The sequence below is a fragment of the Leuciscus leuciscus genome, assembly GCF_965113295.1.
Source record: "Leuciscus leuciscus genome assembly, chromosome: 5".
Lineage (NCBI taxonomy): Eukaryota > Metazoa > Chordata > Actinopteri > Cypriniformes > Leuciscidae > Leuciscus > Leuciscus leuciscus.
This window is the reverse complement of record NC_138729.1, coordinates 5,444,280-5,465,544: the sequence shown is the minus strand read 5'-3', so window position 1 is coordinate 5,465,544 and position 21,265 is coordinate 5,444,280. Positions and strand designations below refer to the sequence as shown.

Below are 21,265 nucleotides of genomic sequence, written 5' to 3'. Positions count from 1 at the left end.
ATAATTTTTCTCAAAAAACGATAATTTTGAGGTTTTGGTACGATACTTCGACATTTCTAATCTGGCAACACTGAACAGGACATTTCTGAATGGTTAGTTGATGAATTTATGTATCGGATGTGGAGTTAACTATCTTCTAGTCATTGATTAGCATAATCTGTCATGATAAATTGCGTTGGGTTTATGTAAATTTTAGGGTTTGTGATGTCACCTCCGTTTGTTGTAGTCCTTAAAAAGCGATTTCTGCAAAAGAAAACATCTCCCTTTGATTTGAACTTTGAGCGTCGTAACTTTTAAAAAAGTGAAATCATAATCAACCACCCTTTAAACGTAAGGGCACTTTCATGACTATGATTCTTTAGAACACTTTTCAGTCCTTTATTAACCTTTTGTTTCGTTTTATTTAATTAACCTTAGTTTAAAATACATTTAAACTATAACACATTTTCGTTTAATTGCATATTACATGTAATTAAGTGTCTGGAAACATTCCATTCAGTGTGCCCTTAAGAATATATTTTAAAGTATTTTATTTCCATAATAAGTAGCCTACTCTTTTTTTTTTTAAGTATGCTTTAAGTGCACTTTGTTTTATCTTAATAGATTTATGTTTAAAAAAAATCTTTAAAAAAAAGTATTTAGTTTTTCTGGATGTGCTTTGATGGATGAATACCTCAGTGTAGAAAACACATGACAAGTGGAGTGAAACGTTGAAAATATCAGCACTCTTGGAGACTAACTTTTGTATATATTAAGTAAAATAAGAATATGCTTTTTACATATAATAAGAAGAGGCATAGCTATAAAAATGAATGTGTTTAGCACAGTTCAGATCATTCAGTCTCAAAAGAGTTTGATGAGAAATATTTGAGTGCTGAATTCATGACTTTGATTTGATCGCATAAGTCTCCATCAGATCATCATGTTGTCCCATTGCTAGAAACAAATTATATCTAAAACAGATGTGATTTTTCCTTCATACACACCTGTGAAAAAGGACTGTATAAACTTGTATCTACTGGACTGAATAACATCTAGCATATTCTGTTTATAGCGCTCTGTTTGAAAATGATGACTTTTATGCCCGTCAACCATTCCCTTTTATTATTAGATCTTGGCGTGGTATTTTTGGCTTCCTTTTGGATGTCGGTCCTTAGTTTTATTGTGTCATTTTTAGCGTTTCTTTTTCCACATCAGTAGTTTGAGCTGTTGGATGAGGGAGGGGCGACCTGGTCACTCTTTATCTGAGGTTTTATTTATTTTTTTAAATCAAGCCCAATGCAAGCAGATTGAGCATTAGTCTCTGTGTGTGTGTGTGTGTGTGTGTGTGTGTGTGTGTGTGTGTGTGTGTGTTTTAAATCTAAATCAACAACATCACTGTAAATCCTCTGTCATTCCAAAGAGCGAAAGAGACTGGGAAAAAGAGAGGAGAAAGCAAAAGAGACAAAAGTAAGAAAGAAATAGAATTTTTCAGCGATTTGTGAACTTTTTTAATTTGTCTGGGTTGTTTTTATTTGTTTTAAGCATAAAGGTTTATGCTTTAAGCAACAACAACTACAACAAAAAACTATTTGGGGTAAGAATAATAATCTTAAATCGGGAAATATTCTATGAAAGCAAATCTTATTATTTTCGCAATTTTGCTTGTCAAGTAAATGCAAAAAAAATGTTTTGTGTTTTTTTTTTTTTTTTTTTGAAAAAAAGAGATGATGTTTTAAAAAGGAATGTGTGTGTGTGACTTTTGACAGTGATGTGTGCAGATGTTCTTTTTTTAATCATTTTCACTGTGTGAAAGAACAAACATTAAAGGATGGGTCTTTTTTTTTTTCTTTTATCTGTGTGTGTTTCAGATAAATGTGGCATCTCCAAATGATATATTTGGTACCTGCATGCTGAAACTTTGTTCTTTGCTTTTTTTACCTTTCTTTTATCTTTTTACACTTAGTCCTGCCAGTTGGAGTGTGTCTGAATGCTGAACTGAGAGCTCAAACCAAACACGACGACAGACCGAACTAAACCCTGGAAAATGGCCATGTTTGGGGGTCGTGGGGCGAAGGGGGGCAAGTTCTCCGTTGAGGACCTGTACGGGATCAGCAAGAAGCCCAAAGCCTCGTCAGGGGCAGCGAGCAGCACTGGGGCAAAAGTAAACGTGCAAAGCCGAGGAAAGGGGCAGAAAGGAGAGACGGATGCCCTGGCTTCTCAGATTTTGGAGGCGGCACACAGACTGGTCGAGCGCCGGCGTCTTGAGCTTTACCTGAGGGAGTGTGGACTCAGCATCAATGACTGCCAATCAGAGAGACAAGCCATGCTGTACCGGTGAGTGTGTGTGTGTGTGTGTGTGTTTTGGGAAATGCACTCTCAATGGTGTCAAATCCGATAGAGCAAATGTGAAAGGATAATGAATGAAGGTGGCAGGAGCAGAACAGAAGATACACTCGGAACAGAAGATAGAATAAGAAATGAATACTTATATTCAGCAAGGATGCATTAATTTGACAATAAAGACATTTATGCAGGTTATGTCTTGGGTTTTTGATCATATGTCTTGGTACCTTTCAGTTCAGGGGCCGTTTATACAACACCGTTTTCAACTAAAAACGTAAAACTTTTTATGCGTTTTGGCCGTTCATTTACACCACAATGGCATTTTTGGGGGCATGAAATCTCAAACTTTTGAAAACGGGTTTCAGAGTGCACATTTTTGAAAATGAACCGTTTTTGTCTCCGTGTAAACTACAAAAACACCAATTTGTGAAAACCGTGACATGCGCATGCGTATTATGTGTTTAGTCTATAGGCACTTAGTGTTTCTTTACAAAGTGACATTGCAGTTTCATTTTCATGGACTTTTAGGGTACGTTTACATGACAACGAAACGATATGCTTAAAACGGCAGTCTTGGTGAGCATAAAAAACTTATTTCAAAAACTTTAACAAATCTTACCAACCCATGACTTTAGAATGGTAATGTGTGTGTAAGTATTTCTTTGTAACTTGTTTTCCTCTAAAAGGTGAATTTTTCCCATGGTATTTTATTTAATACTCCATGGTATTAAAGGGGTCACATGATGGGTCTAAAAAGAACATTATTTTGTGTATTTGGTTTAATGCTATGTGTTTACGCGGTTTTAGGTAAAAAAAAAAAAAAGTAATTATTTTACACATACTGTACATTATTGTTGCTCCTCTATGCCCCGTCTTTCTGAAACACGTCTATTTTTACAAAGCTCATTCTGATAATCGTGATGTGCTCTGATTGGCCAGCGATCCAGGGCATTGTAATTGGCCCAAAAACCTTAAGGGTGTGACAGAAATGTGACGCCCCATACCATATTTGGAACATCAGCTCCCAAAGCAATAATGACAGGTGATAATGTCGGTACTACCTTTATCAATTCGAGCCCGAATCTGATCCGGAAAATGCAGATGATCAAGCTGATCGATCAACTTTGCCAGCACGACTGGACCAGATTGTATAGGATGGGTAAAGTTTTATTTTTGGGGACATAATTACTGATTATAATGACTTTACTGTCTTTTTACGTGCGCGCTACACTCCGGGTGTGAGAACACTATGTAAACATAAAACCATTATTGATCGTAGAAACGCGCTACTTGAATAGTCAGTAGCAAATTCTTCAAATATGAAAACATACTTACAGTCTTTTTAAGTCAGAAGCGCCAGAATGTACATGTAAAGATGGACTTGCCCCACTGTTTTCTAATTGTATCCTCTTTTTGAAGGCCAAACTAAGTAGTTTGGCTTTCGCAATGAAAAACACTGCTTCTCCACGACATGGCGGCGCCGGCAACAATAATACAGCGGAAATAAAAGTTACGCCTTCTTTCTTTTGGTATGGGTGTTGTTATGAAACTCTTCCCCACACACTGACGTAGGTTTGTGGGGGCGTGTTTGAACGAAGAGTTTTAGGAAGGCGTGGCTGAGCCTTAACTTTTATAAAGTATATCTCTTTAGGTTTGGCACTTTGAGCTTTGTAACTCTGCAGATCTTATACTTGCACTAACAGCTACATAACACACTAAAGAAAAAGGAAAACAAGAAATTGCATCATATGACCCCTTTAATATGCACCTTTTAGGTGTAAACATGTTACAAAGTTGTCCCTTTTTAAGGGTACTGTTTCAGTGACATTGTTGCCCCTGCTATGCTATTTTAAAGGCTCCTAATTTTGCTCTGGAGTCTCGGTTTACATGCATCCAAAGTCAAAAACACTTTCTTATAATAAACATTGCAGTATCTCCTCTATTCTCACAGTGTCTGAAACAGTTCAATAAAGGATTCAGTCTCTCTAAACCCAGCCTTTCTGAGAACCTGCTGTGCTCTGATTGGTCAGATGGCCCAGTCTGTTGTGATTGGTCGACAGCTTACAGCGCCTAAACGCTCATTACCATATCTGAATATTCAGCTCCAGATCTTCCTCTCCTTTTGACACAGTGATACGAAGAGTAATGCTGTCATCAGTTTTACCGTATCAAATCCAGCGCGAGTCTCATCCTTTAGAAGTGGATCAAAGTGGATGTGCTTTGGCAGCAGAAAACAGCTTCTTCTCAACATGTCGACACACGAACCAAACCCTTCAAGTCGCAGCTACAACTACAGTGTTTGAGGGTCAAAGTACATGTTCACGGGCAAAAATGAAGACCATAGACTGGCATTATGCAAATTTGTTACAAGCCTATGTTGGTTCATGCAGGAAGTAATACTGGAATTACTGACGACTCGTTTCAGGCGCTTCTTTCTTCTAGGAGACAATAACTGAAAAATCATAATAGGGGCACTTTTCAAGTACTTTTTTTCTGACAGTGTAGAAGGTCAAGTTTTGTACTTTCTGGGATGCAGTGGATTACACAGGGTGTTCTGGTTGTATATTGCATATTTTTGGCAAATGTATAAGTCATCCGTGCATTTCATGCAATTAACAGTACACTAACTGCAGAGTAATATAGTCTATATTTCGAATATCCACAATATCTTTATCAATAATAAATCTAAGCATTTGGACACTAATGGCATAGTGGACATTTCCTGAAGTTTCTAATACTTATAATCCTGTTATAATTGCACCACAAATCCCATAAGGCTGTTCTGTGTCCCCAGGTGATTTGCTCTATGCGAGTTGCCATGGGAACTGCCGGCCGTGCTCAAGGTTCGCTGATTTGAGGCACAGGGGCTACAGTAGCTATCTTTAAATAGCATGAGAGAACTCAGTGTGTGTGTGTGTATGTGTGTGTGCGTGTTTGTGTAAAAGAACGAAGGTCCTCTATGGCTTGACCGATGATCTCACTTCAATACGGATAAACAAATCACAATAAGCCTTTTGGTGCAAAACAGATTGTTTTGATTCTTCCATCCCAGCTCAAAATGCAGAGACAACGATAAAGAAGTAATTTAGATTTGCCTGAATAGTGTTAACACAATCAAACTCTGTTTATTTCTCAGTGTGTCGCGCTCGAGACCCAGCCTTCTTTTCCATTCATCAGCACTGTTTGATCATCCCCCTATGCCTGTCACTCAAACTCAAAATATGTTTTCAAATTGAACGGTTAGTGAAACTGAAGTGCTTCTCCTCATGCGAGTGAATGAAGACAACGGCGCAGCGTTTCAATATCATTTCCGAAGACTGACATCACAGAAATTTCCAGTATTTTGGTGCTAAAGGCTGTGTCCCTCACAATTCAAAGGCTGCATCCTCGACCTCAAAGGCCATGCCTTCGAACAAGGTCGGACTGAGCGTTGTTGAATGGGACTGGTTCTTGTCGCCTAGCAACTGTGACAGCTGCCGTTGATGAGCGACAGTATTTGCTAGACTTTATTTTAAAGTCCCCCTGTAGTGCATTATCCTGGTAATCCAGAGTTCTCGCGAGAGCACAAGTTGAATTTGCTCAGCGAGTTTACTCCGGCGTCGAGTAATGATGCTCATTAAATATGCCCTTGTATCCGAGCTGCACCAATCACATCGGGTTATCTGATATAGGCGGGCCAGAGGCGAGCTAAACAGAAGACGACAGCGCTGTGACGGCGAAGTCATTAGTAAACATTGCAAGATGGCTATGGATGAACGCCAGTTGTTTGAAACGGCTTTGGCCGCTACAATGAACGAGTTAGACTTGGCTTTTTATCTAAAAGAGGAACAGAAGACGGCGCTCGAATCATTCCTTTGCAAGAAGGGCGTTTTTGCTGTTTTGCCGACCGGATACGGCAAGAGTCTAATCTACCAGTTAGCTCCGCTGGTAGCTAAGCGATGCTTATTGTTTTGATTGGTCGTAGTGTTATCCAGTTGTGTGCAGTGAGATTTTCAAATGCATGCTTGCTTGGTGCCGCCCCTCGAGCTGGCCGATTTTCATTAGTCGATGCCAGACCATTAATCTTTCAGATTTAGGTCTGGATTTCCAGGCTAGTAGTCCATAATTGTAACCCTTAAAACTCATCTTTGATCACCAAAATGACATTTAAAAGTTTTTTCCTGTGAAAAAAAAATATATTCATGCCTTAAAATAGCTTGAATGCAACTCTAAATCCTTGCTTCATTTAGAACCATGAATATGCTAATTAGCCCCGCCTCCACTCGCTCAAGCCAGCTCAGAGATTCACTCAGCCAACTTACTGGGGTAAACGCTGCACAATGGTATCGCTCTTTACAAAGTCAGACACCCAACGGTAAATATGATTAGCCTTTTGCTTGACTACGTTATCAAACAGCTAATAATGTGTTGCTAATGTTACACAAACTATGTTCCCGTTCGCCATCTCAGTCCGGCTTCTAACAATCACCAGAAACGCTTTTAACAACTCAGAACATGCATGTAGTTTATCATAACATCGTAATATACATCATACACCCGCTATATTGCTAAAGCTACCCGACTTTTCATATCAACAAAAAAATATACTGGGATAACCTGGCTTCTCTCGAGACTCCCCTGCTAGTTCGCTGTTAATGATATGCTAAAGCCCGCCTGTACGTTAACATGATTGGTTACAACAAGATAGTTTGTGACATCAGAAACACCAGCGATTTCAAAGCGTGTTTTTGAGACTGTCTTTGGTTCACTGCAGTTTTAAGGAGAAAATACTCAGCAATGCTGTCGACTTATGAATTTACACATGGTTTGTCTTAAAACATATTAAAATCACCACATAGACACATAAGCAACATTAAAAGCTTGATTTTCACCACAGGGGGACTTTAAGTTATATTAAACTGTCTGAAAACAAAACAGGGTTTACAGACTGTCTAAATATGTTCACCATGGTCCATTTCTGTATATAATAAAGAGTATAAACTATATGCTTTTTTTGTTGTTGTTGCATTTGTATCATTAGATATTTGAGTAGCCTAAGTTGAAACCCTATACTTATGTTTAAAAGTGTAATTCGCCAATTTCTCTCTCAAAAATAAAATCCTGTCTTGACTGGCGCGCAATTAATTCTGGGGTAGACAAGGCCGAGAAGGATCCATCTGTTTTATCCTTCATTTCACGGCAAACAAAGGACGCATTTAAAGGACGCATTTGAAGCAGCCGTTGAACCTTTGAACGCCGTTGCTTGAGTGAACAGCAGATTTGTGTATTTACTGGTAAAGTCATTTTGGTAATTTTACGGCATTTACCACGACTGCTGTGTGAAAGGAGCTATTCATTCCTGATATTGTGTGTTTTCTCATGTTTTCCAATGTGTTGCCTGAAATATGGGACATATTGGTTCTGTGAAGATAAAGACGGCGAGGAAGCAGAGGCTTATGCTCAGCAGCTTAAAGAGGAAAAAAAACGAAACACTGAGAGAGGGCAACGAGTAGCACACAGAGGGAGAACAAACTCATGTCTTCAGTTTGTGTTTGTCTGAATGCACAAACTGCTGTTAGAAGTGTCCGTGCACGTGTGTGTGTGTCTGTGTACACTATTATGTTATCGCGTATTGCGTTTTCTCCAGATGGAAGCACTTAAAAGCTCCGTCTCTCCAGGGGGGACAGGGATCTGTTTCCAGGTTTCCTCGTTTGAAAAACATATTCTTACTTCCATAAATAATTGAAGTGCAGTTCTCTTCGCCGTCCACTGGAGGCCACAGATTTATTGAAGATAAAAAGCAAAACTGTTTTCCAATGTGTTTTTTCTTCATGAAATTGGAGCAAGAACGAAAGTAGAGCTTTTCGTCCTCTGATAAATCCCTTCACACTATCGTCCGAGACCTACTTTTGTCATTTTCTGCCAATTAACTTGCAATTATATCTTAATTATGCTTTTAGTAGGACACACCTTACAGGCAAATAAGAGGGCATATTCTGTCTTTCTTTCTGCCGCCATAAGGACTCGATCGCACACCAGGTGGTTTGTGCTCTGATTTCACAAAGCACATGTTCAGTTGCTGCACCTCACGCTGTTCGCAGCTGAGACAACTATTGAAGCTAAACAGGGGTTCAATCTAATGAATTAGGGATATGATAAGCTTTATTTCAGAGCTTTGCTCAGGAACACAGCCGTGGAAATTCATCTCTGACACAGATGTGACCACCCTGAGAACACAGTATTGCTTCACTTATTATACGACCAGTTCGAGCATTACGTTAATAATATATCAACGCTGATGTTATTTTTGAGAGTGAATCTCACAAAGCTCGTCAAGAACATGTCCACCTCATTTCACCTCAGAATAAGAAATAAAAAAAGTTAAGAAATAATATTTAGCATGAAGAAAATTTGGCTTATTTCATTATTTTCGGTCATACTTTACCTCGATAGTCCACTTTAGACATTCTACTAACTATAAGTAACTACATGTCAAGTAACTCTCATTAGAGTATTAGTAGACTGGTAGGGTTTGGGTTAGAATAAGATGACATGTAGTTGCAAAGGTACTTTTTCTTCTACTTAAATGACCTATTTTAAATACACATTCATCTTCCCAGAGGTGAAGTATCCCTTTAAGAGAATCATCATGGAGCATAATGAGGTGATAATGAGATCATACTTAAACAACAACAACAAAAAAATACAAGTAATATATTTAGATTAAAATAATGAGGGGAATGTACTTAACTGCCATGGAATAATGCAAAGATGTTTCGATCTTATGGTACTTAAAGGTATAGCGGAGGATTTTCCCGAATTTTAGAAAAGAACCGCCCTCTCCACTTTTTGAAAAAATGCACATGCGCAACACTCTACCTGCTCCCGAGAGGGAACGCCTATTAAACGCTAGCATCGCTAATCATAGCTTACATTAACTTTTACTAGCAGTGATTTTAAATGGATTTCTCCAAATAGCATGCCAAACTTTCCCTGTCGAGTAGAAACTTCGTGACTGAGGCATCAGTGGGAGGCGCCAGCGTGTGAAATATTCTCTCAAAAACACTGGTCTTGTTTCTTTCTTCAGAGGCCTTTCTCTTCTTGTCATACAATTCGTAGACACTTTTTCTCTTGCGACCCTCAGACATTTTGAAAAAACCCGGTGAGAACGGTGAGCTTCAATGATTGGCTGAAACCGTAGCTCACCACACATATACACCTGAAAGTGCGCATGCGCAGAAAGGACGAGCACGTACGACGGCCTTACGTAAACATATCACCAGAATGATTGACAATTAGGAGGACCAATAGTCTTGATGATCCACCCGGAAAAAGAAAATCCTCCACTATACCTTTAAAATAGGCTTTGTTTCTCTCTACACCACCATTTAAAAGTTCCCATTTAAAAGACTTTTTTGTTTGAAAGAAATTAAAACTTTTATTCGGTGTTTGATGAAATAAATACAAGGATGCATTAAACTGATCAAAAATGTTGCAGAAGATTTTCTAAATCAAATAAAAGCTGTTCTTTTGAACTTTCTATTCATCAAAAAAATCCTGAAAAATAAGGTATACACAAATATGAAGCAGCACAACTTACATGTATATGTGTGTGTGTATATATATATGAAGAGTTCAGATGCAAAAGCCTCTAAGTGCCATCTGACATTTTCTTCTAGAATGATCATTTTTATCAAGCTCGTATATTTAAGTTCAGTAATTTCACTTAAATGGCAATGAAAATGACCTATTAATTGTCATTTAAGTGAAATTATTGAACTTGAATAAACAAGCTTTATAAAAATTATCATTCTAGAAGAAAATTTCAGATGGCACTTAGAGGCTTTTGCATCTGAACTATTCATGTACACACGCTAATTAGTCTGATGCCCTTAAAAATCTGCCTTTAATTTCAGATTAATTGTTAATTCTTGCTGATCCGGCATTATTGGAGCGTTTCAGAACCCTGGACAGTTCCTGCAATACTGGTCTGGTTAGAGACATTTATAGTCAGCAAATGATAAAAGAGGATTCTTGATTGGTTAATTTGCATTGTCAGAAAGCGCGTGCATTGAGTGACAGTTACACTCCCATCTCTCTCTCTCTCTCTCTCTCTGGCTCTGCATGCAGATGTTCTCTGATGTTCTCAGATTTGTTCTTTTCCCCCATGTTCGCTACACAGCACGGCTTCGCTGTCACTGGCTGCCTCCTCTGCACTGCCTCGCTCTGATTGGCTGGCAGCAGTCTCTGTGTGCACTGAAACAGCTTTGAAAAAACATGCTTTAGCTGCATGACAGTGTACAAATGTTGATCCATCTGAACACTCAGTTGAGGAAGAACTCCCATGACTCAGAATGAAGAAATACTTACGTGTCTCCTTAAACAACTGAAGTTTCATATTGATTCAGGATAAGGCGTTATTCGGGATGCTTTGGTGTGAATCATTTTGAGGTTTTAATCTCTTGTACCTGCTATCAGAGAGCTGGTTCAGTGCAGATGTTCACCAGCAACAGAAGCACAAGCATCTGGCTCTGAAAAACACCCCTGGCCTGTTTTGAGGCAAACCAAGAGCACATTTCTATTATTCATATTTGTGTTAAAGGTCCCGTATTGTCAAAACTGACATTTCCTGGCTTTTTTCATGATAGCAGAGGTCTAGGGGCTATGAAACTACCATATAAGTTTCAAAACAGTCAATCCACAGACAAATGCACACAGCCTGCATAAAGTAACTGTGCCTTTTCATAAGCCGTTGTGACTTCCGTATAAATGTGATGTCAGAACTACTCAGTCACTGCCCCCACCAATGGTGGGTCACTCAGAAAACAACAGGCCAATCAGAAGAAAGGCTCATGAATATTAAGTAGACAGGGCAAAATCGACCTGTTCTTGGCAGAGCTCCTGAGAAAGGAGCTGTAAAAATATATTAAGATGTTTTCTTATACTGCAAATATATATTCTTAAGGACATCAAAACCTAAAGTAAAACTTCAGAAAGTCGTACAATATGGGACCTTTAAGGATACAATTCACTCATTGAACTGGTTTATAATCAACTGAGAGGTTCAACCTATTTGAAGCAAAGTGTGTGTGAGTTATATTTCGTATTTATTTAGTATATATTTCGTATATTTAAGTTATTTTGATTGTTTCCATGTTTATGTGATATTTTTTGCCCTGGGTTTCATCATCATGCCACCTTAAAGACGGTATGAAATGAAAATGTATCATGTATTTTCTAAAAGCACGTTATAGACTTTAATGTGAACAATTCATCTGTGCATGTTTCATTTTTATAATGTTCGGACCTTGTTATGTTTAATCAAAATGTCATAACTGGATCTTCCATTGAAACAACAGGCGTATGCAGGAATTCTTTAGTCCATGTCAATTTATGTTAATCTGCCTCCACTTTTGAGTGCCACGCCCACATCTCAACATCCAATCAACAACTGATGCACAAAACCAAATCCCAGCCCTACATTGTTTTCTTTTTTCAATAATCCCTTACACTCGGATGTGTCACCGTGATTTTGCCAAGTATGACATATTTTGTTGATCCTGGAACAACATTCCTGTCTGAAAATGTAGTATAATCCCATCCCTACCCCTAAACCTAACCCTACCCATAAGTTACCCCTAAAATCAGAAATGATGGTGAATAACACAGATGTAGAAGCACATAACCCTGGTTGTAAGCCTAAACTTGACATAAACTGTAAAATTGTCCCTCAAATCTGATTGGTTGATTGGAATGTTGTTCCAGGATCAACAAAGATGTCGATCCAGGAACATGTTGCACTCTGCCTATCACTACTTCCGTTTCATTGTGACTTTAACATTTTCCTTGCTCTCTCATTCTCATGACTTATGTGTTTGAAGTGTGGTTGAGTCCAGAAAGTTGTGAGCTTTCTCAAAGGATAAAAGTGATGACCTCATCTATACTTAAGGAAAAATTACCTACTTTATGGAACTTGTGTTTTGTGTTTTAGTCAGTTCGAAGCTGATTTGATAATATTCTACTGTTCTCTAATATTCATGGAATGTATACTGCAGGGTGTCTGTGGACTCATATAAAAAAAACAAATATATTCTAGCATTTTTTTGCAATTTTGGTCAATTTATGGTTAAAAGGAACTGATAGTTGCTAAAATGTAATAGGCATAGGCTACAGTAGATTATAAGTGAAATATAGGTTGACTGATCTACTTGTATTGGTAAAATTTCATATTTTAAAATAAGATTTTTAAACGACTTTAAATCGGTTTCACTCCACATATTCAGTTTGTTTTATAATCTTTAGAACCTTGTATTTTATGTATTATTTTAGTGTTTTAAAAGTTTTTTTTTAAACGTAGGCCATATTTAAGCAACCGGGGAATGTAAAATAGCTATTGTGTGTGTATGTGTGTGTGTATGTGTATGTGTATGTGTATGTGTATGTGTGTGTGTGTGTGTGTGTGTGTGTGTGTGTGTGTGTGTGTGTGTGTGTGTGTATGTATGTGTGTGTGACCCAAACAATAACATGATTATTCCGCAGTGGTCCTGCTCAATTCACACACTAATCACAATGGAAAGAGAGAGAGAGAGAGAGAAGGAGAGAGAGAGAGAGAGAGAGGGTGGGGGTTCACTGAGGGTTTCATTTGGTTCTGAGTTGGCAGTCTCGCGTTTGATGGCTCTGTTGCTCTGAACGGATGCACTATTCCCTTCACATCTCCATCGACAGCATTCCGCCGTTATAACGCCTTCATGATGTGACATATCGGCTACTAAAGTAAGATCTGACGATGGAATTTAGACACCGCGGAGCTGTCAAACTCTCTTTTGATCGCGTTCGATGATCACCATGGCAATAATTACGCGTCAGAAAAACAGCGCGACATTCGCTGCCGTGTGTCGAGCGCGTGAGGGCGCGCTGTGTGTCAGATAGTGACCATCACTATAGTGCGTGAAAGAGGTGTATGCGTGATTTTGTGGTCCTACGATTGTAGACGAGGATATGGCCAGGCGCGCGTGAACACAAGCGTGCGTCTAATACGTGCGTTTCTGCATTCGCTTTCGCGTTCGCCCTCCGCGTAGCTGGGCTTTACTGCCATTTGGTGAAGCGGCACCGGCTGTTGCGCATCCAGTCTGTGGAGACCCGGCGTGAATGGGTGGTTCCGCATTTTGAGGAGGTCCCCCGCCTCGCACAGAGAGACCACCCGGATTCTGCGGAGGAATGCCTCAACACGGAGAGGAGCGTCTTCAAGTCGCGTCGATCCAGGTATTGGAGAAGTGCAGTGGGAGAATGCAAAGACAGACTGTGCACGCAACAGCACATTAAAGGCCTGGACAGCAGCCAGTCGTGACTTTTTGCCTGGCGACATAAACACGCACACCACCGCGTTAGGGTTGTGTTTGGACGTGCGCCTTCCGCGCAACAGCTGCAAGTTTGTGCCAGCAGGTGCAAGACCTGACTTGAGTGCAGGTTTGCCCTGTGCATCTATCTATCTATCTATCTATCTATCTATCTATCTATCTATCTATCTATCTATCTATCTATCTATCTACCTACCTACGTACTGTGAGACTAGCACAAACATCTTCTAAAGTGATTCAACTATAACACACAGTGTGTGAGAGCTGGTCAGGATGCAGGTCTCATTTGCTTGTACGGAGCACAATCTGAAGAGCCGCAGCGAGGACCGGCTGTGTGGCCTGCGAACTGCCCCTCCACCAGGGGGCAGTAGTGGAGGAGGAGGAGGACAGGGGGGAAACGGCAACTACCCCCCCCAGAGCTCAGTCAAAACACGGCCCCTGCCTCAAGGCCACGCCCACATGAAGGAGGCGTTCGGACGGCACAGTACCATGAAATACAGGTGAGACAGGTGGAACTGGCGTGTGTATGTGTGTGTGTAACGCCACCTGTTGGGTGTCGGCTCAGTCTGGGACTGGGTTATTCTGCCCTGGCTGATGTTTTATGGCTTCTTTAAAGATTCATAAGGGACCGCTGACAGCCGCTTTAATACTGAGTGTGTTTGTGCTCACTTGAATGCTTGTGTTGTGGGTGAGTTGAAGGAATGGCTAACTGGATGTCAAAGGGCCAGGCATTGAATCGCATCTTTTACTTACATTTTCTGACCAGTTCTAGTGCTGGGTTCGAGTCCACCTTAGTCGAGTCCGAGTCTTTAACCAATAGAGTCTGAGTCAAGTCCGAGTCCAAAAGGGGTAGAGTCCGAGTCCAACTAAACAATGCTGTATTTCATTAAAGGTAGGGTAGGCAATTTCAGAGAGGCTAACAATATCGATCTAGCTTTGAAAGCATAAGATCCCACCCTCCCTTCAGAGCGTCTCTAAAGCCACGCCTCCTTCAAAACACATGAACACACACAGCAGAGTCTGCAAAGCGTCACGAGATGAGAGACGGCGTTAAACTACCTTATGTCTCCAAGCCCATAACATTACAATTATAATGAACATAAAGAACTTAAAAAACACTGACCTGTACCACCTGACAGCTGCAGATTCATTTCGGCGTTGAGTGTTGGCATTGAAACATAAATTCAAGTCACGAATCGCTCCAAGTATAATGTCACGGTTTTCCATCTCTTCCAAATTACAGTAGATATGGTGTGTACAGCATGAGCTGGTTGTTTTGGTTCAGGAGGAACCGTATAAGGCGGCTGCTGTTTGTTTATGGCGCTCGGTGACTGACGTCTGTGTAACTCTGCACAGCATGAAACGCTTTGATGACGTGTGATGTGTGTGTGAGCAGGTGCGTGGTGGAGGAATGGAAATACATACGTTGACACGCTGGTTGGACATCGTACCATTTATCCTTCATGTGGACGAATATTTTATGGTCCTTCCAAAGACATATACAGTATAAATACGTTTAGACCAATTAATTAAATGATTGCTCTCAGGATGTGAAGAGACTTTCAACCAGCATAACAAAAAGATTTTCTGGAACAAATCACCCGTTTCATTTTAAACTCTAACAACTGGGATGTTATGGCCAACTTGATTTCTGTATTGTGATGTGAGTGAGTGAAACAGCTTTTTGAATGTAAAAAGGGCGGGTCTTGACTTATACATCGATATAAATGTATGAATTTATGGAAGGGGGGGGGGGGGGGGGGGGTACAGTTTATTGGGACCTGAAGACTAAAAAATGCACCTCTTTTCTCTCTGTTTGAGGCTGTGGGGTTTGTGGGTTTTTTTTATGACAGATGGTTAGACCTTAGTCAGCGTAGATGCCAACATTTTTTATTTTCGTGAATGAAAAAGAGGATGTGGGGGGGACAGACCTCTACAGTCTTTACAATGGCATGCACTGTGTTTAATAGTGTCCTACATGTCATTTCCATAACTCAGGGCCAACACAAATCCGTTTCATTTTGAATGCATTTGTGATTTACAAATTACATTATTGGAAGTCTATTGTATGGATCTATGTTTTCGAGTTAATTCATATTTTGGTAGCCTGCCTGCCTATACACAAGCCACACCTGCATATAATTATTGTATATTAAAAAGCTATAGTAATCATTAGTATATAAAACCCAAGAATATAACTGAACTAAAGGCCATTACTCATAAGGAACGGGCTAAGATTCCTCAGAAACGCTGCTAGGAGCTGGTGTCTGATTATACATCTCGTTTGCAGCCGGTCAGAACAGCAAAAGGGTGTTCAACTAGGGACTAAAGATGCTTGCCATGAAAGGGTTGAATAATTTTGAGACTGCAAAAATTACATTTTCAGTTGAATTTGGGGGAAACCACTTGAAACATGTGGTGAACATAATCATACATATACTCATGCACAAAGACAAACCACCACTAGTAACACACAACACTAAATATAATGCAATAAACATTAACTAAACAACAGAATATGTAACACAAAACACCCCAACTTACATATTGATCACAAAAATGAGAAGAAACAAAACTGTTTAAAGAAAATATATTCATATATGATGTCACACAGTAATTTCTGGGACTGTTATATGTTATACTAATTATATGGTAATTCATAGTTTTTATTGGCAAAACCCAGAAATCTGATTGAATTTTACAGTAAAATGACATATAATGTGGTTAAATTAAATTAAAATTAAAATGACTCTTTTAAATTTGTAATCAACACTGTCAGAAATAGGGGTACAGTAGGAGTCCATTTCTGTCCCCCAAGATACAATCTACACTAACGTACCCCATAGGGCTTATTATTGGACCTCAAGGTACATATATGCACCTTTTTGAGGGTCAAAAAGCATTAAAAGGTACATATATGTACCGTTTCTTTTAAAGGTTAAGGTACAATATTGTACCCTTGAGGGTACAGCCCCAGTGACAAGCCATTGTACCCCTAAAGGTACAATTATGTACTTTATTTTCTGAGAGTGAACCATCCGGCAACCACCTATCAATGCTCTGGAAAACTCTCAGAAATCTCTAGCTACCGCACTAGTGTGCGACTCCAAACACCTTAGCAACAGCATAGCAACACTCTGGCAGTCACCTATTGTGGCAGTGAGTTTTGCACAGACAAGTGCCACTCACATTTCCATCAGGAAATGTAAACATTTAGTTGGGTAATGGAGTTCTCTCCGGTAGCATAACTGTGTGTGTGTGTGTGTGTGTGTACAAGTTTGGCTATACTTGTGAGGGCCAAATGTCCTCACTTATATAGTGAAATATTATGACAACCGACTAGTGAGGACATTTTACTGGTCCGCACTAGTTAAAAAAGCTACATTTGGCCTGGAGTGTTTTGCACGTTTCTGTGACGGCTAGGTTTAGGGGTAGGGTTTGGTTTAGGCCAGTGGTCTTCACTATTTTTTTCATGAGAGCCGCACTGATAAGACAAAGTCAGTAGGAGAGCCATTTTACCGCAAAGTATAAAAATGTACATCTAGTCATAAATACCATGTCTGCCTATCAATCTGTCACCCCTGAATATACAATTTGCAGTGCAATAAATACAAAAGGGTGAAAAAACCCCCCATTATTTATGATTTATCAGTCAAATTTGTAACTGAGACAAGATGATTTCCTTTAATGAAAAAAAAAAGAAGAAGCAGGATTTCCAGAAAATATTCATCCCAGAATGACCATTAAGCAATTTGTTTTCTACATTAGCCCATCATGTAGGCCTATCTAACCATCCAAGAGCACATGCAGCGTTAAGAGCTGGAAATACCACCATAACTGGCAACTCCGCAGAGACTGGATATGTTTACATGCATAACTTTTGTTTCAGTCGGACTGAATTCATTCCGATTGATGAATCTGAATGTATTGTAGTTTACATGAACGCTAAACATCGTGATGTGATACATGATCGGGTTGATGTGCGTGTTTATAAGTCAAAAGATTCAAATCGGAATATGAACATATGAACCGCTGTGCCGTGCTGTTTGTATATCACGCAGTAAAAATGCCCAAAACCAGTCGTCTGTATGATAATCTGAAACAAGGACTGGTGAGCCGTTGTCCTGCTTCACTTCACAGATGCTGAGTGAAAGGAGAATTATAGAATGACAGGACACTCATTTATATGACACTTTATTCATCAGGAGAACAGCTCGTTCAGCGCGTCATACGTCGTCCTTTCAGTTCCGGTTTTCAATCGATCAAGTTTTTTCACGTTCTGAACTGGAAGGGTCCTCGAGTCCCTTCTCATACTCAGTGGATAAAAGATGCCTTATTTTTTGTTAAATTGGAAAAAATTAAACACTGCCTTCGTGGTTCCATGATTAAATTTTCAAGAATTTGGTTACCCTTTTTTGAGCATGTTAAATCTCTGCTGCTGGATGCAGTCTCAATTGACTGACTGACCGCCCAACCCTGCACTTTCAGTGGTTTTTCAGTTTTCAACTGGTATTATCGTTAGCAGCACACAGTATTTTCTAAGTTTTGAGGTTACTCAACTTTACTTGCTGGACCTAGTTAAGGCCGACCTTGTCCTATTTCTGTATTATGACATAAAGCTCTGTTATATATTATATACTATACTAAACCTGTTAGTACTATGAGGGATTTTGTGTTGGAGTTTTTGTATTTTTATTTTTTTTGTCTGTTTTTTTGTGCTTTTTATTATATTATTATTAATTTTTGTTTTTATATTGATTGTTTGTCTTTGGTGTTGTGAAAAATTCAATAAATAAATCATATATAAGTTTTTTCACGTTCTCTCGATAAACCACCCCTTTCAATCCGATTGAAATGATTTGTAATAGAGCTGACACTTTGAGTTTTTAACGGGCTATGTTAAAGCCCTACTTGTTATTAATGTTTTTATGAAATATCTGTAGTGAATGCATTTTCATATCACCGTATTATTTACCGCCATGCGAGCCACAAATTAAAGCTTGGCGAGCCGTGCAATGAGTAACACTGGTTTAGGCCATAGAAAATAACATTAACCTGATATAAAATCAGTGGGAGTCTATGCAATATCCTTACTAATGTAGTTCTGTCATGACAAGTCATGACCATGTTTGGCATGGTAATGGATATGACAATGTTGATGTTTTTGGTCTTCTACACTGCTGCTGTTCTCAGGACTTGCTACTGCCAATACATACACGACACACTGCCGTGAGCAAGATAGACATGCTGCTGCTGAACAATATAGCATACATACATGAATTACCCATAACTGATCTATACACGTGGAGCTGGGGAAGGAGGAGGGTTTCTGAAAGCGTGCTACAACTGCTACAGCAAATCCTGACCAAGTATTTGAAGGTTGAGCTGAGAGCTCATTGGCTACTGATACAGCAGGAACCAATCAGCTGTGCCCTATTATAGAGAATTATGTGATTATAAGCAGATTGAGTTAAAGCTACACTGTGAAATTTTTTTAGTTGATTCTTAGCAAAAAACACTTAGTTCTTTCAAAAATATATGTGCTCATTAATGTATATTTACTTCTTTCAAGTAATAAAGTATTCTCGTAAGTTTATAATCTGCCATTGAAAGTACATACGGGTGAGGGGTTCGAATGCCGGTCGCCATGTTGCCCCTCCATCTTGAAACTACATTAGCCAAAGAGGGACATACCTGTAAATTCAAGCTTCGCCTTTCGCGCTTTACACTCAGTGACACAGAGACGAATGCGAGGGGGAGATTACTCGCGACTGCCGGCAGATTTGAAAGATTGCTGATGGAGGATCACGCCTATTTTCGAGGACATGTGGCAGAGTCGCCAAGGAAGCGAAAGAGAGAATTAAAACGTCAACGCGACAGGCAAATCAACAAGACCAAAGTCAATACTGGAGTAACTTTTCCCAGATGGAAAGAGCTCGAGGAGCAACGATTTTAAAACGGACACCGAAGTTGCCTGCTTTCTTCTCGGCAGGTAATCCAGTCTATTTGTGTAAATTCGAAGTTTTATAGTTGCTTGTCTAACCATAGCATGGTTGTGCATAACGCCAGAACGACCTCTAGTATAACTTGCGTTACTTTTCCTCACGTCAATGGTGAAAAAGTATTGTTTACCTTGTAACATAAATCTGTGCTGCGACGGATCACAGGTGATAGTTTTAAAGGCGCAATTGGACGAAGTCGAACTGGAAGCCATGTTAATCTTGGAATAATACGGCCACCGTAGGAGTTAAAACGCCCTCGAAATTGAAAGGAACAGAAACTAATATTCACTGGGTAGTCATATACAATTTCACCGCTAGATGGGGGAAAATATCACACAGTGTAACTTTAAGGAACGATCAGCCTGCACTATTTAGAGTTTCATGACAGAACTTTGGATTGAACGTTTTATTTGTAGGTTAGGTGTAGGGCTGCACAATATATAGAAATTATCAAAATATCGCAAATGTATATATTGCGATATGCATATCGCAACGGCTTGCAATAACTGGGGTCATGAACAAAAGACAAAGAGAAAATCACTCACTGCTCTTGGCTGAATAACTTTTGTAGCTTTAATAAGAATCAGGATATATTTCATTCATACAGTGAAAACTAAGCAGTGTTTATTTTTACATTTGATTATTCAGTTTCTGTTGTTAAATAACCCTAATGTAGGATAACCTGAAACCCTGAACCCTGAGGTTTACACTGATGTTAAAATAACACTTCTTACGCTACAGTAAAACACTGATGTTCACTTTCAGAAGCTGTTGGACGTTTTCTCGTCACAAAAAGAATGTGAAACACAAATGTAGGTTATATCATTTTAAATATATTTTAAAGATAATTTAAGTATATTTTACACACTTTAAGCATTATCGAATATCGCATTATTTATTGAGTTATCGCATATCGCAATTTTCTTCAATATCGTGCAGCCCTAGTTAGGTGTATTCTGTGGAATGCAATTATCCAGCGCAAACATGCACATATTTTCACAGTTGGACCATCCATGCTGTCCATTAAGTCTTTAAAGGTCATGTTTCACTGTCTGAGGGAAGCTATTATTAGAACATGAGGCATTACTGATTTATCTATTAAAGTCAACATGGAATCAAAACTGACACTAATACACATTCCAGGTCTGACTGGGCAGGATTGTATGGAAGCTTGTTTTTGAAAAGGAATAACACAATAAAAAAGGTAATTGCGACTTTTTATCTCACAATTCAGACTTTATTTCTTGCAAAAAGATATAATTTATATCCTTAAAAAAAAACTGAATTGCAAGTTATAAACTCAGAATTGTGAAAAATAAAGTCCGAATTCTGAGTCTATATCTTGCAGTTATTGTGAGATTACCTTTTTTTATTTAGTTATTCCTTGTGCCTCCATAGAATCCTGCACAGTCAGACCTGGAATGTGTATTAGGGTCAGTTTTGATTCCATGTTGACTTTAATAGATAAATCAGTAATGCCCCATGTTCTAATAATAGCTTCCCTCAGACAGTGAAACATGACCTTTAAAGACTTAATGGACAGCATGGATTGTCCAACTGTGAAATACAGTATGTGCATGTGTGTGCTTTATAATTGCATTT

General features: G+C 39.1%; 1 protein-coding gene across 3 annotated transcripts in view; it reads left to right on the top strand.

The window, feature by feature from the left end:
- Positions 1-1,436: 1,436 nt before the first annotated feature.
- LOC309499626 (voltage-gated potassium channel subunit beta-2) overlaps positions 1,437-21,265 on the top strand; it is a 66,603-nt gene continuing 46,774 nt past the window's right edge. For 2 of the 3 annotated variants that reach the window (XM_082170981.1, XM_082170980.1), the window contains exons 1-2: positions 1,437-1,449; positions 1,946-2,316. In XM_082170981.1, coding sequence (XP_082027107.1) covers positions 2,027-2,316 — 290 coding nt within the window. In that variant the 5' untranslated portion in view covers positions 1,437-1,449; positions 1,946-2,026. Of the gene's footprint in view, positions 1,450-1,945; positions 2,317-12,912; positions 14,162-21,265 lie in introns of those variants that run through there. The other variant, XM_082170982.1, reaches the window with a different exon arrangement.